The 16,494-nt window shown below is 40.8% G+C and overlaps 1 protein-coding gene across 4 annotated transcripts in view; it reads right to left on the bottom strand.

Moving 5' to 3' along the window:
* Window positions 1-1,395: 1,395 nt before the first annotated feature.
* ncoa4 (nuclear receptor coactivator 4) overlaps window positions 1,396-16,494 on the bottom strand; it is a 33,267-nt gene continuing 18,168 nt past the window's right edge. For all 4 annotated transcript variants that reach the window (XM_033012778.1, XM_033012779.1, XM_033012777.1 and 1 more), the window contains 7 exons: window positions 16,371-16,479; window positions 15,273-15,350; window positions 13,879-13,992; window positions 9,352-10,551; window positions 7,288-7,368; window positions 6,571-6,657; window positions 1,396-3,424 (listed from right to left, as the gene is read on the bottom strand). In XM_033012778.1, coding sequence (XP_032868669.1) covers window positions 3,419-3,424; window positions 6,571-6,657; window positions 7,288-7,368; window positions 9,352-10,551; window positions 13,879-13,992; window positions 15,273-15,350; window positions 16,371-16,479 — 1,675 coding nt within the window. In that variant the 3' untranslated portion in view covers window positions 1,396-3,418. The remainder of the gene's footprint in view (window positions 3,425-6,570; window positions 6,658-7,287; window positions 7,369-9,351; window positions 10,552-13,878; window positions 13,993-15,272; window positions 15,351-16,370; window positions 16,480-16,494) is intronic.

Below are 16,494 nucleotides of genomic sequence, written 5' to 3'. Positions count from 1 at the left end.
CAAGCATATGGGAGCAATGCCTGCTTCCATGTCTTTATGTGCTTATCTAAACATTTTCAGGTCCTCGCATAGTCACATACTTCCCTTGGTCTTGAAACCTCGACCCAGCTGATCTTACAAATCAGATTATGTTTCATAGAATTATTGCAGCAGAGGAAGAATTCATTCTTGGTCATTGCAAATGGAATTTAAACTGGAGATTATCAACCCACCTGATAATGCTGAGTGCTAGTTGAGCAATCTGCTCGAATCTTCCATTCCCGGCAGAATATTTTCCACATAAAAGGACATTTTTCATCATAGCTCCTTGTTTGAATTATTTGACATTTCTGGTCATTGAATTATTTATTAATGGCACAACTTGCTCTGCTCGTGTACACCTTTCTCAAAGTTCTCTCAACCTTCAATATTCAAATGGTGAAAATGCAAGTCACAAATTAATGGGGTGACCAGTGGAATACTGTGATCTATTTGTGGGATTGCTTTGATAATTTACACTTGATTGTTTTGCCAGGTTAGCTCCTCATTTTAGGTAGACCAGTGCTGCTGTCGCCATATCCTTTGACATACTTGAATAAACTAGAATTAGTTCCTTGCCATGACAGAGCAAGGGAGGTTCAGTTGCTGCTACTGGTGGCTTGCATGCTACTCAATTTATAGCCAGCATGCTGGGTGTGAAACTCCTATGGTCCTCATCATTAAAGTACTGCAACAAACAATTTTAGCACTTGTTTGTTCATTTGGCACCTGCTGCGAACCAGAAGCACCAAGTGATGGACATCCAAATTCCCAACCCAGCATGTATTCAATACCTTATCATGCAACTTTGCAGTAACAATGCAGCAGTTGAGGACTTATCAACCCATTTGATGTGTCAATGCCCCTGTGTGGCTACCTTTTAATCTGAAGGGACTCGAAATGTTGCTTATTTCCTTCGCTCTATAGATGCTGCAGGATGGGCAAGGATGGCAGATTTTCCTGAAAGATAGTGAACCAAATGTACATTCCCAACTCACTGGCTGCTTCCTGTTTTAATTTCCAACTTAAATTCCACAGATGTCTTGGTTGGATTTTCAAGGAACAGTGCTGGTTGTGGAGTGGGGAAACAAAATGTCAATTGAAACAGACACCAGTGTATGCTGGAGTAACTCAGCAGGACAGGCAGCATCTCTGGAGAGAAGGAATGGGTGACATTCTGTGTCTAAACCCTTCTTCAGACATCAGGGTAAAAATGAGCAGCCAGAGGTTCAATGAGGATAGTCACAACCCAGAAAAGTTAAGAGTGGGTCATTGTTTAACAAAAAAATAACAGCCCAAGAACTTGATTACACACAATTTTATCTGAACTTAATTTAAAACAGATTTGTATAATATTTAATATAAAAACAGAGACACTTAGTTTTGCTGCAGCATTTTATTAAGATGATTACATTTAGAAACAAAATCCATAAATAAGAATGATTGCTGAAGCAATGTCAAGGTAGATTTTCAATGGAGAAGAAAATAAATGTAACTTAGTGTAGCTTCCATTTATTTTGATTACACAAAAGCAGTTGTGGTCACAATAATGAAACTGATTACAACAAAGAAGCTAATACTTAGGGACCAGAAAGGCTTGGAGAATCCCCTAAAGTCATATCACTGTAATTTAAGGACTTGATAATTACCCAGATCTTTACAATTTAAATTAAAACATAATGCCATCAGCAAAGTGAACTAATGTGGGGAAAGAGAAAAGTTGATCATTATACTGAAATTGGAAAGGATTTCATTAAAAACTGAATGAGATATAAAAAGGACATGCCCACTGATGGTGAGTTTTCTCAAGACCAGCGATGTTGATGCCCTCATGGCAGCCTGATTCTTTCACATTCCACTGGCCAGGCAGCAGCTGTGCCTTCCATCACCATCAAGCACATCCATTCATTCGTCCTCGGCATATTGACAGATCCACCCAGAGCCTTTCCAGTCTCTTTATGCAAGAGTCCTGATCTAATCATCAGGAGCAAACAGCACCTAAAAGAGGCCTCACACTGAACTGGAGATGTCAAATGCAATGTAAATGCTAAGCATGTAGGCAGATCATGACTGGTCTCAGTGAAACCAATAGATCAGTGGTTCTTAACCTTTTTGGCACCAGTATGCGCATATGCAAACAAAATAATGTATGTGGTATGTACCTTTGTTAGATTCCTAAACATGGGCTCAACAAATTGGTATGTTATTTATGTCCCCTTCATGACCCCGTGGCAAAGCCCCAAACGACCCCCAGGTTAAGAACCACTGCAGTAAATCAATTGGTTGGTTGGTTCCAACAATGCAAGAGATAAGTTTTTCCTCTCCTTCCTCCCTGGGTGCAACTGATAATTTATTCATTAGTGCTAAAATAATACTGAATAGCACCAATTACTTTGCTAAAGATTACATTGAATTGTTTTTGACAAAGCTAGTGTCAGGGGACATCAATCCAAGGATGGAACTTTGGAATAGATTATCCCATGCTCTTTACTTACACACATACAAGACTAAAGCTTTCATGGTAGCCGTGTATTAGACTGGGTTTGCAATTTTTTTTCAAAACATCCCAATTATTAAGAAGCAACTCAAACTGTGAAGCATTGATTTAGAAACGTCAAAACAACAGATCCAAAATATTTCAACCACCTAATGCCAACATCTGTTACAAGTCAACTGTTTAACTGGAGTGAACAACTCCACCATACTCAAAGGCTGGCAAGGCAGCTTCGATATCAACACACCAACCTCAGAACAAAGTGCGTACTGATCTTCTCTGAGCACAGGTTATACTGCAGCCGTTTTACGGTCAATCACTGGATTGGTGTATTATCCTGCATGTTAATTCAAAAAAACATTAAATCCATTGCTTGATGAAATGTTAAATTTAGACTTGGCCTGTCAATACAGACTGGTGCACTATGTTCTCTGCTGCCAGCACCTGCTGTAACAATTCAAATGCCTAATGCAAGGCAACGAGGCTTAAGTTTCCAGTAGGGATTAACGTGTCGATTTAATTCACCACTCCCTTTTCTAACACCGTATAACTAGTAGTACTGCTTACTAAATCGACTAGAAATCCTCTAATACAGGTCAAATCTAATGAACCTAATTCACCTCACCTGTAGCTATAATCTGTCTTGGAGGGTGTTAGCAATGAGACAAGTTGCGTGATGCCTGGATTGAAAGTGGTCACCGTGGGGAGGAGGGGTGGGAATGAAGGAATCTCAATAATGATTTCCATAGCATGTTGATGCCACTCAGTTTCACAGTACAACTCACACACAAAGGATTTGAACACAAGAGTGGTCTTCAAGGCAGAAGCAAGGAATTAATTCAGCAGAATTTCAGGTGGTAAATGTATCTGACGCGAGTCAGCCAATTCATCTGTGACGCCAATTGTTCAAAGCTACAAAGAGAAAAAAAAACATTTAAATCAAACATAAAATAATCAGATGACCTTTACTGGAAAGAAAACATTCAGCAACCTTCAACTACTCTGTTCCAGCTGACTGATTTTCCCCTGTTACCTTCCATAAGTCATTCACGACAATCTGAGAACATTTGCTCGGACCAGTGTAAAGGTCTGTGCCAAAACAAACAGATTGGGGCAGAAGGAAGGGTTGTTGGCCAACAAGTTATAATGTTAATCTACAATGATGTCAAGCAGCTGCTGTTCAAGCTTTAATTATTAAAAGACCACAAAGCACACTTCAGGACTAGAGAATCCCGAAGATCAGCTTAAACTAGTTAAGACTTGGACTGAAATGTAATACGGACTTTCACCTGCTTGATCATTAACTGAAAATTAAGGATAGTTAAAGGTTGAAAATTAGGGATAGTTGGAAATGGGGTTTAGATCTTGTGTTAGGTACCACAGCAGATGTAAAAGTGAAGGTGTTCATTTTTCAACAAAATGTAGCAGCTACACCTGTGCTGTAGAGAGATAACGTGAAACTCAGGAAAAGCAGCAAAGTTGGAAACTTGGGCTGTGAAATGCCAGGTAATTCCTTCACAGACAACATCTTCACATTCCAGAATATTGCCAATAGATTTCAAAAACAGTCAGACATGCAAGGTACCAAACCAAATGGATGGTAATAATATACTAAGTTAATCAACCAAGATAATGGTCAAAGGGGCAGATTTAAGTGCGAGGAACATGGTAAAAGATATGTATCACTGGCATGGACCCCAATATACAATTTAGTCAAAATCCTTACTTTGAAGAGCACTATTTACTGATGACCCCTACTTCAACTGGAATGCAACAGACACCGAGCAAAAAAAAAAAAAAACTGCTGCAACTCGGCAGGCCAAGCAGCATTTGTGGAGGTGAAGGGTCAATCCTTCAGTTCTATACCCTGCATCAGCACTGAGAATGTAGGTGGGGAGATAGTCGGGGGAGAAGTGCGAGGGTGAGAGAGATGGGAGACTGATAGGGGATTGCTCTTTACCAGCTAGCCCCTCCCTTCTCTACACCAGCAGTCTTCCCTCAACACTCACTGCCCTGATGCTGGGAGTTGACCTGAAACTCCAAGAACCATTCCTTTGCCTCCCTAGACTTCAGCATCTGCAGTCTCTTGCCTCTCCAGAAACCGGGGATTTGATTTACACATTGGTTAGATGTGTTTAGGTATGCACTTCCTCTCACTGCATTAATTCTTTCAAATGTTTGGCAGAATATTTATTAGTTTCACCAACTCCAGGCAGCTGAGATTGACTCCATTCGGGTTCAAACCCACAGACACTGGTGCATTGGATTCCCATCATACCATTAACTCAAAAAGTTCCATTTAAACCTTCTGCTCTACTTTATATTACAGAAAAGCATTGCAAAGAAACTACCAACCTAACTTAAGGGCTTCCAAATTCAGATCTAATTTGCCACCCTCCCATGGATTTACAATTTTGACCAGTCTGTCATCAGGTCATAAGTGATAGGTCATTCAGCCCATCAAGTCTACTCTGCCATTCAATCATAACTTATCTATATCCCCCTCCTAACCCCATTCTCCTGCCTTCTCCCCATACCCCAGGTCTCACAATCCAGGCAGACTGCATCATGCTGCCCTCTACAACTCCTTGTTATCTGCTCTAAAACCTCGGTCAAATTAATCAGTTACACCAACCTTCCTTAAATTCAGGGCTCCCTTGATTTATGCCTTTTCAAACTGGCTTGTGTCAATCAGAATGGAATCCAATAATTTACTGCCCCGTCATGTTTTTTAAAAAAAAATGTCTTTATTTTTCAGGATCTGTGAACTTAGGACAAAACCGACATTTATTGCATGCCCCTGGATGCCCATGACAAGGAAGGGAAGAGCCGCCATCTTGAATCACTGCAGTCCTTTTGGTGGGTGTTTTTGGGGACTTATTTGCCACTTTTTAATCCATGCCTGCATGTTATCTAGGAGTTCCTCTATGGTCTCCAACATTTGCTGAAAAAATGTGAAGGAAATGTGCAAATATCGCCAGTTCAGACCCTCTGGTGCCAGGAAGGTCATTAATGAAGCAGCAACAGATGCCTGGTCCTACAATTCTGCTCTGACAAACACCTCTAGTTAGAATATTTATAGAGTCATTCAGCACAGAAATAGGTCCTTTGGCCCAACTTGTCCATGCCAACCAAGATATCCCATTATGCTAGTCCCACCTGCTAACATTGTCCCTCTAAACCTTTCCTAGCCACGTACCTGCCCAAATGTCTCTTAAATATGTCCCTTGGGTTCCAATTAAAGAAATAGGAACCCCCAGCAAGCACAGCCTTTTGGTAGGTATGTCCCCAACCATTCAAGTGATTTCCCCTTGATATCCACTGACCAGTTTTACCAGGGTGCCTTGATGTCAAGGGCAGTCACTCTCATCCAGAATTCAGCTCTCCAGTCCATGTTTGGACCAAGGCTGTGATGGGGAACGGAGCCAAGTAAAACTTCAATTGGCCATTAACAAACAGGTTCTGGGTGAGTAAATACTACTCGATATCACTGTTTTACTACTTCATCCCATCTTTCCTAGTTAAACAGTACACTGTAGCAGTGCTCCGATATTCTGACTAATACTGTAACCTGAGAAGATTGAAAAAGTTCATGGTCAATAGTGTTTCACACAAGCAGTCAGTTAGCCCAAAGCTATCACATTATTTAAGTGGACAAAAATGCTGGAGAAACTCAGCGGGTGAGGCTGCATCTATGGAGTGAAGGAAATAAGCAACATTTCGGGTCGAGACCCTTCTTCTTATTTAAGTACATCACTGAGTGTTCTTTTCTTCATTTACCACCCTGGTTCCATAATCACAGCTCCCTTGCTAAACATTGGAACACTGCCTCCATCGAGCCACAAGCTGCCTTTTACTGTGATCTGCATGTGCCCGCAATCACTGCTCACTTGCTGACTAGCCTCGCTGGGCCGGCCAGTATCAGTGCCCACACAAGATAATGCAGTAGAAATCTATATTGCGTTGGTAATGATGGGTACCTACTCGAAGAGTTCATGCTGTGGTTTATATCCCACAAATTTCTCTCATCATTGTTCAATTCACATTCCTCTACTGACCTGGCAAGAACCTTTGAATAGCCATTTCTCTGGAACAAAGGGCTCCTTATAAGGTGAAAACAGATCGTCAAATAATTTGGATTGATCCTACATGGAAAAGAAAAAAATGCACAAATCAGAATGTGTTGTCAGGTTTATACAATTTAAGTGACAAGATTGCACTCCAACTCTTATTAGGTGTCTACCTACACCTGATCCAATTCCTCCCAACTACAATAACAAAAAACAAGTGGCATGCCCCATCAAAAGCAGTGGAAGACAGGACTTCATTCCTCACCCCCACCCCCCACTGAAAGAAGCACAACGTTACCAGAGATCTTGCATTTTACAGATCCAAGTGTAAGTTAAAGATTCCTTTATACCAAAAGAAACCCAACTGCTAGTTATCTTGTTTCATAATAAACAGCAACTATGAAGTGAGACATAACATTAACACATTTTCCAGACACACAGAACAAGTACAGTGCACTCCATAATGTTTGGAACAAAGACCTATCATTTATTTATTTGCCTCTGTATTCCACAATTTGAGATTTGTAATAGAAAACATCACATGGTTAAAATGCACATTGTCAGATTTTATTAAAAGCCATTTTATACATTTTGGTTTGACCATGTAGAAATTATAGCTGTATTTATACATAGTCCCCCCATTTCAGAGCACCGTAATGTTTGGGACACCATTTGCATGAGTGACACTATATCACAGATACTGACCTTTACTGGAATCTTCTCCTGACCAACAGAAAAACTTAGATTAGAGAAAAGATTGGTCACTTCAGGAATACCATTCAGTCCCTACGAACAAAAACAATAAATGGTTTATGAAACATCAGGGAATGTTGATTATTGAATGCTACAACTTGGAAAGATAATTTCCACTGTACTGCTTAAGCTGCACTGCACTAAGCTCATGTTAACTGAACAGGGAATAGGTAAAACAGCCAATGTGGTTAGAGACTAAGTTTAGACTAGGCGACCGTTTCACTAAACACTAGGCCTGCCAATGCCTATTGGATCTCCCGGTTGCTAACCATTTGACCTTTCTGTCCTTGGCCTTTGGAAACCAATGCCTTCTTACTGGATCAGAATGACAAAATAAAAATGTACTGTGATACATCAGCCTCTTCTAATCCAGTTCAACTCCACGGTTGTAAGTACAGAATCTCTCTGGAATCACCTATTGACTGTAGAAAAATAAACTCTGATCGATGACATCTCCAACCATCAGCCAGAGTTTGTTTAATGCTCTATCAGCAACGTGTAGTATGGCATGACGCATTCAATGTTTACATGCACGGCCTTGAAAAGGGCTGTTGAGTGAATGCGATGGAAAGCGACTAATACATCACAAAAAAATCATTGATTCAACTAGAGGTTAAGATCCCAGATAAATCATATCTAAGCAAAGGTTAAGTTCTAACCAAAGCTGTTCCCAAATCAAGAAAGCTTTAGCTCAATTAAAATAAAAACAAAGCCACATTTGCAGTTGGCAAGCAATAAGAACCTTCATTCCTCACATCATCATTCCTGTGGGTTGCAAGCTTAATTATTTAATAAGCACAGCTTTCAATCATTGACCTGTAAAAAGGATACTAGTATTGTTACCCAAAACCAATATCCCATTTAATGGTTAATCAATGCCAGATAAACTATAATGCCTTCATAACCTTTTTGCAAATATTAAACTAGAAACATAATGGCATATTACGTATATTAAATAAATACGTATATTAGATAAATAATACGTATATTGAATAAATTACGTGCCAATGATCAGAACAGTTTCCATTGTTCAATGTATCATTTTGGGACCACTTTTTTCCCCCAATAGCTTTTTCACAATTGGGGAACGAAAACATTGAAGTTTTATTTTCACAACCTGGGGTCTTTAGTTTTCAATCCCAATTTTAATTTCTTCTTGAAATCCCTCCTCTTCATAATAGTTTTAAATATAGACCTCACCTATCCTGATATCGCTCAATGTATCTCAGTGGCAATGCTTGTGAACTGGATCACAATGTTTTCCCCACATTAAAGGTTTTTTTTAAAAAGTGCAACCTGGTGCGGAGACCAAGATGGGAATAGGGGAGCAGAATCAGCTCAGCAAAAATAAAATCTTGAATCAATCGAGTCAAACAGCTCCCATCACATTTAAGACCGAGGATAAGACACAGAATGCTGTAGTAACTCAGCGGGTCAGACAGCATCTGTGGAGAACATGGATAGGTGACATTTCACCGAGTACTGGAGTAACTTAGCGGGTCAGACAGTGTCTCTGGAGAATATGGATAGGTGACGTTTCACAGAGAACAGGAGTAACTCAACAGGTCAGACAGCATCTCTGGAGAAAAGGAATAGGTGACGATTCGGGTCGAGACTCTTCTTCAGACTGAGAGCCGGGGAGAGTGAAACTAGCTTTATGAAAAGGTATAAAGTACAAATGAATATCCATTAATATATGTTTGGCTTAAGATCCCAGCATCTGCCGTCCCTTGTGTCTCCATCAATATCCACTAGAGTAGTAGGTCTCTTTCAGATAGTGGGGCCCTGTATATAACCTGTTTCAGCAGTGGGCATTTCAGAAAGTGTCAATGACAACACGATTAGGGCAGTACTCTGTTTTGCACTGGCTATTGCTTTTCTCACCCAATATTGAATTAGTTACCTACAGAGCCAAGTGATAAATATGAATAAATCTATTGCAATGTTTACAAATAGCGACCACATTACCATAACTCTAGCTAGTTTCTGGAGCAGGAAGGGAGGAGACATTCTTACTTGTGCTTTCTTGCGCAACAAAAATTTATTTTCCACTTCAAGCTCTGCTCCCTTCTCAGGACCGGCGGGGATTTTGTGCATCCACTTATCCAGATTCATGGGCGTGGTGACTGGAGTGTTTGACTTCAGATCTTCTAGTGACTTCACGGGAACGTTGACAGAAGACTCCAGGGGTAGTGGCTCTCTTGCCGATTTTGTCAGGGGGTGCAACCACTGGTCTAACTCGCTCTTGTCTGGCGCTGTGATGCCTTTGTTCGGCTGGCCCGTCTGCACTCCATTCTTGTCCTTCCCTCCTTGCTTGAGTAGCCACTCGTTGATGGCTTCCTTCTCGCAGCTCCGTCCACACACACACGCAGAGAAGCTGCTGCAGGGCTCGTTAGCCTTGCACACGTCGGCAACTTGAATTGGCAGCATTGACTGCTGAAGGTGCCGTGCTTCATTCGGTGACGCTGGTGGCGACTTCTTGGCATTCTGGTGCTCACTCAGGCACTTCAGCTTCCCAAGATTTTCGATTTCGATGGCTTTTGTTTGAACTCCACAGCAACTAATGCAGGATTCAGACTTGGACTTCAAAAGCCACTCGCTGGCAATAAACCTCTCTCTGAATGGCTGGGTTATGGATTTCCACTTGCCTTTATCGCTGCTGTTGTCGCTCAGTTTCTCTACACGTGCGTGCTTCACATTGGAGCCACCCGTCTTTGCATTAGGTGGCCTCTGCTCTTTCTCCTCTTTGTCCACGACCTCCATGTCAAATTGCTCTACTAGCTCAAAGGTGGACGAACTACTGGATGACTCAATACGCTCACGAACAGGAGCTTCCTTGGAAGGATCAGATTTCTTCTCAACAGGAATGAGCCAGTGCTCAAGGCTCTGACGATGCCCCCACGCCTGCAGCCTGTAGTAATTCATGTCGGTGTGGTTCTCACGGGTTGAACTAAAGTATTGTCGTACAGTTGCTTTCTCCGTTGCATCATTCTTCTGCTTGTTGGGAAGCAGCCAGTGCTCCAGGCCCTGCCGTTTACCCCAGGCCTGGTCTCTATAATAGCCTGGGTCCTTTGGTCCCAGGTTACAGCTGGTGGTGGTTTGAGTGGATTGTTGAGTCATGACGTTCTCAGTTAGGTTGTTCTTTTGGTTACTGGAACACAGCCAGTGATCAAGGCCCTGTTGACATTCCCAAGCCCTCATGTTTGTCGATGAACCCTGTGGGAAAATTAAATACCAGAGTCAATTTCAGACAATTGCAACTGCTTTACACCATACAATGAATCTTAACGCCACTCTGCAATCAATTACATTAAACTGGTCAGGGATGCTTACATTTGAACTAAGCTCCCAAATACAGTAAAACTCCATTAATTCACATCACGACTTACAGTCCTGGATGGGCAGATTTTCATACTATCGAATGTTGTTTTATTTATTCTAAAATATACTTATAATTTTTTTTTTTTTTAAATAATGTTACACAACATTTCGGTAACGTCGAGGAGCACAGAAACCGGGGCCCAGGCGTGTGGCAAGTGCCAATGTTACCTGGTGAGGCTGATAATAATCAAATGTATCTCCAAATGATCACACAGCAGATTTTCAGTGCTTTGCTGTAATCCACCTGTCCCACAACTCAATGCCATAATATGAACTGTTTTTCTTCTAGTGTTCCCTCCAACAAACATCATTGGTTTACCTATCATTTTAGTGGATTCAATATCCACTATTGTTAGCCTTTTAGTTACCGATTGCCATTTTTTGAAGCAGTACATATTTTCAATTATCACTATCCATAGACATATTGAATTCATCTCTCCCCAATGTGCAACTCTTCTGTAAACTGATGATGTTCCCCGACTACCTCAATAAAACTATTCAAACATTTATTTGAAGTTCCAATAGTTGCCACATATGATTGTCTCCTCTCTGTAGCGTAAACATGATAAATTAATTACAAAGAGATGCAGCCCACATTATAAACCATCAAACATACATTGTTATAACAAAAAATATCAAACTAAAACTGGCTACCCAATCATGAATTCACAATGTTTGGAATGGCTAGATCCTCACTATGCGTTTAATGTGATCTAATCAACATTGAGATTTGATAAAAATGTATTGGTAATTAATAACTAAATGGGTTAGAATTCAATTATAATCATTTTTTATTACAGTTTTTTAAATTGCATGCTGATTACTATTTGAAATACTTGAACTCTTGGCCTATGTAGTCATTAATTACAAATACTTTTATCAAATCACAATGTTACTTCATCTCTTCCTTATGCTGACTAAGAGTAAAACTTGGCTTGTCATGCTTATTACCAAGTTAAATCCAGTTTTACCAGTACCAATGCCAAAGCAAAAATATTAGGGCAATGGTCCTCAATAGTTTTAAGTTATGCAATATAATAGCTGTCTCCTTCGTTCTAATGACTGACAGAGATTGCTCAGCAATCATAAAGTTTCCTCAACAAAGTTATATCCTCGAAATTTGTAAATAAAATGCATTGAATTGGAGAGATTACAAAACAATCCACCTCAATATAGACACGGGGAAACTACTGATGCTGGGTCGGGTCTCAACCCGTAAACAACGCCCATCCACGTCTACCTGACCTGTAGAGATACTCTGACTCCACTTCAATACCCCAGTAGAGAGAGACGAACCAAACCACACATAAACCCAAGCCTTAGAAAAATGGAAACATTCCTATCATAATTATCCCAAGGCGAAAGGATCAAGATACCTCACACCGTAACTAGGCAAAGTCAAGAAAGAATGTGTAAACCAAGTGTTACATAAATCAAATGCCAATAAATGTCATCTCTTAAGAATCAGGATGTTGTTCGAACATATTTCCCTTTCAGCATTCAAAGGGAACATTTGCTTCACTCGAATTTCCGTAGAACATTCTTGTATAACCACAAGACATACAATTGATACTACTTCCTGCTCTCCCATTATCTGGAGCACCCATTCTCATTCCAGGTGAAATGCCAATCAACAAGCATTTGTAATTTGTGTGTCTGATTGTTCATAATGTCATTTCTACATGGGGGAAGCAACGAGGAAACTGGGCAACTGTTTTGCAACCATGAATCCTGAGCTTCAAATCAACCACCCCTTTAAAACTTTATACGACTCTCCTCAGCCTCCTGGACACTCCAATCAAGCTCAAAACATAACTGTGCTTAATTGAAGAGTGGGTTGCACGAGTTCCCGGAGCCACACAAGAGCAGATCCTGTAATCTGTGGTAAAAACAAAACCGGGGGAACTCAGCAGAAAAGGTAGCATTTGTGGAGGGAATGGGGTTGTTGGTATCGCAAGTCAAGACACTGCCAGAATGCAGACAAGGTGATTGTGAGGGCAAGGCAGGTGAGGAAAGAGGCAGTGTACAGGTAGAGCCAGGTGGGAGAGAGGAATGTGGTGGAGTTGGGAGAAAGCAGCAGGTGGGTGATAGGTACAGACACGAGAAAGAAAAAAGTACAGTCAGATAGAGCCGGAAAATGGAAGGTGGCGAGCGGAGACGAGAGGCTGTGCATGCCAGAAAATGATAAGTGAGGCGATAAAGGTTTAGAACACTTTGAGAGCATTGTGCTGGGTAATAGGCAGATGCATCCTGGTGAAGGAGGGGAGAACCAGGAAAGAGAAAGGTGCACAGGGAGTAGTGTCAGAAATAAGAAAAAACAGTGTTCATACCCTTCGATTGTAGACTGACCAGGCATAACTTCATAGTCACAGAGTGTGGAAACAGGCCCTTCGACCCAACTCGCCCACACCGGCCAACAATGTCCCAGCTACCTTAGTCCCACTTGCCTGCGCTTGGTCCATAACCCTCCAAACCTACTTATTTGCAGCTGCACAGACACAGGTTAGTAGTTTTTTGACAGAATACACAGGTTACAAACACTGCTGCTTCTACTTATGCCTCCCCCCTTTTTTTTGTCATGATCTATTACTATACCCGTGTGCCTTGCACAACCATCCCTTTTGATAATTCCCTTCTCCTCCTCTCACTGTATCGTAAAACTTCAGTTTTCATCTTGTCCTGACGAAAGGCCATCCTGAGAGTATTTTCCCCCACCATCCAGATACTGCCCAACCTCCTGAGCATTCCCACCCAATACATTTTCCACATTTGTAACAACCGCACCTTTTATTTCAAAGAATATTGAACTTTAAGGGTGGGGAAAGTTATTTCATTGCAACACAGAGTTGGTGGTTGATGAACAAACTGCTTGAAGTCATGACTGGAACGATTAACAAGCTGTTTGGAGACAGCATCAACCATTCTATCTTATATAGAAATGTATAAATAATTCTCGCTTAACACAAGTTTGTACCATCGGTGTGGAGTTTGCAAATCCTCCCGCCTTGACCATATAGGCTAACTTCACCTTAAAAAGACATGTATTGGTAGGCAAATTGGCCATGGTATTACCCCTGGTAAGTAGTAGGTGGGAAGAGCAGGGTGGCAGACTCAGAATAGCAGGGAGCCCTTTTGCGGGCTTATGGCTAAACTGATACCCACCTGGCTGGGCTGCTTGAGTGGCCGATCTTGCATGTTAATGAATGGCATCCGCACAGCAGGGGGGCTGCGCAGCCAGTCAGCGAGCGGGCACTCGTTTCCATTGGGGATTGCCTTCTGCAAGAAAAGAACCAAGATTAATGCATTAATGTAAATTAGATGCAAAATAATGTAGGTGCTGCAAATACTGAAATCAGCAATACCGAATGTTAAACAAAATATAAAGTACTGGAGGAACTCAGCGGGACAGGCAGCATCTTGGGAGGAAATGGAGGATGACATTTTGGGTCAGCACCTTTCTTAATACTGGTTTTAATATTCAGATTTCAATACTAACTTTAACATGAATGATATTTCATAGAACAGTGCAGCACGGTAAATAGGCCCTTCAGCCCACAACGTCTGTGCCGAACATCGTACCAAGTTAAACTGATTTAATCTGCCTATACGTGATCTATAACCCTCTATTCCCCGCACTTCCATACACCTATCTATAAAACTCTTAAACGTCACTATTCTACCTGCCTCCTCCACCACCCTTGGCACTGCATTCCATGCCCCCACCACTCTCTTCTATAAAACAAAACCTGCCCTGCACATCACCCATAACCCCCCCACCCCCCTCCCCTTATAGCTATGCCCTCGTGCTGGACATTTCCACCCTGGGGAAAAGATTCTGATTGTCTATCTATCTATGCCTCATAATTTTATGTACTTTTATCATGTCTCCCCTCAACTTCGAACATTCTAGGAAGAACAATCCAAGTCTATCCATCAAACATAAATCAATAGCACACTTCAAAAGTAAAGACATTCACACAGTGTACCTCTCTTATAATAAGAACTTATTAATTATTAATACAGTTCACATAACTGATAGTTTCATGATTTTAGTTTCAAAGAGATCACAAAGAGCAAAGTTATAACTAATAGCAGCCAAAATTAAGATACATGATAATCAAAAGCAGATAAGATTTATAATATTTGTAATAACTGTAATCATTATGAATTATAACCCAATGTCCAACTCACTTATGAATCAGCTTACACCTCAGAAAAGGCCGCTTCACGTTTGGACAAATTGATTTATATGTTCGGCGATGGAAAATCAAGGCTGTAATCACCAACATTACTCAAGTTTATACTCAAATCCTGATGGAATACTTTCCAGTATCTGTGTATTCCTGATGAGTTCAGTAGCATTTAGTAACTACGCCAATCCCACGGTAATTTATAGTATTCATTCAATAATTGTATACTTAATGTGGTTTGTACTTTGTGTACGCATACCAGCAAATAAAGAATGAAAGAGGACAGCTTTTAAGCACAGATGAATCAAGATCAATAGAAATACAAACAGTGCAATGTGGCGCTCTGTATGTAAAAAGACAGTTTACCTTAGTCAGCATTGGTATTAAGCAGTAATCCAAGTCAGCTGCCATGGTGCAAGAGTTCCTGCAATCTCTTTCTGAACCCTACATCAGATCAGAAATTCATTTAATCAGTTGATTTATGCAGCCAAAACATGTCAATTAACATTGGTCACTGCCATCAATCTTAGACCCAGGGTTATACATGGCACGAACGCCAACTGATTCACTATCTAAAAACTTGGAACTCTATTTGGTCACCTGCCTTTTCCTTGAAAACAATTCAGCCCCAGAGACCACATTGTTACATCTGTTAAGATAAACATGTAATTTCTCAATGAGGTTTAGATTACAAGCCAAAAGTCTCAAAATTCATTCATAATTTCATTATGAGCATAGGCACTGTCACAATTTCTCCCCCATCACTTTGGTGATCAAAGCAGCTTTTGCATGGCAGAGATTATACTTCTCAAGTAACTGTGTCACGAAGCAATTCCTATTGAAACCTTTTAACTCGGGTATGAAAGAAGAACATTTCTTTGGGAACAACATAACAAATGTGTACAACCCAAACGTACAAAGTTGCAGTTCTGATAGCAAGAAACAAAAGCTGTTGAGGAACTCAGCGAGTCAGGTAGCATGTGTGAAGGGAAGTGGATAGATGATGTTTGGAGTCGAGACCCTTCCTCTGGGCTTACAAGAGACAGGATCTGGGTAGGTGTGGGAGTCGGTGGGATTGTCATAAATGTCAGTGGATAGCTTGTCTACTGAGGAGTAGATAAAGGGATGAGGAAAGGGGAGAGAATTGGTCCAAGTAAATTTGAGGACGACTGGAAGTCAGTGGTAAAGATGAAAAAGATGCACATCCTACGGTTTAAATTTACGATAATAGTTGGTGGTTTTATTCTACAAAACCTTGTTGGACCCAACCTGCACACTTACAACATCCAGTACAGAGAAGCAACTTTTCTCAAGGATACCACAATAGTACCTTCTCAATTTATCCATTTATAATTTAAAAAAAATTAAGATGCTTTGCTCCACTGAATTATTACAAAGATAAACTTCTCTTAGTTTAGTTTTTTTTTTTTAAACTCTTATAGCAAGAAAGTTTAAGACTGTTACCAGAGTTTTGATGGCCCCGAAGCTTGTGATGGCTTGGCGGAGTGAAGGGATATCGGCTTCAAAATTCAGGTCGGGAGATTCCTCTGGTTTTAGGGTCAGGTCCTTCAATCTGGAAATGAAGTGT

The sequence above is a fragment of the Amblyraja radiata genome, chromosome 37 (assembly GCF_010909765.2).
Source record: "Amblyraja radiata isolate CabotCenter1 chromosome 37, sAmbRad1.1.pri, whole genome shotgun sequence".
Taxonomy (NCBI): domain Eukaryota; kingdom Metazoa; phylum Chordata; class Chondrichthyes; order Rajiformes; family Rajidae; genus Amblyraja; species Amblyraja radiata.
This window is presented reverse-complemented; position numbering and strand designations above follow the sequence as displayed.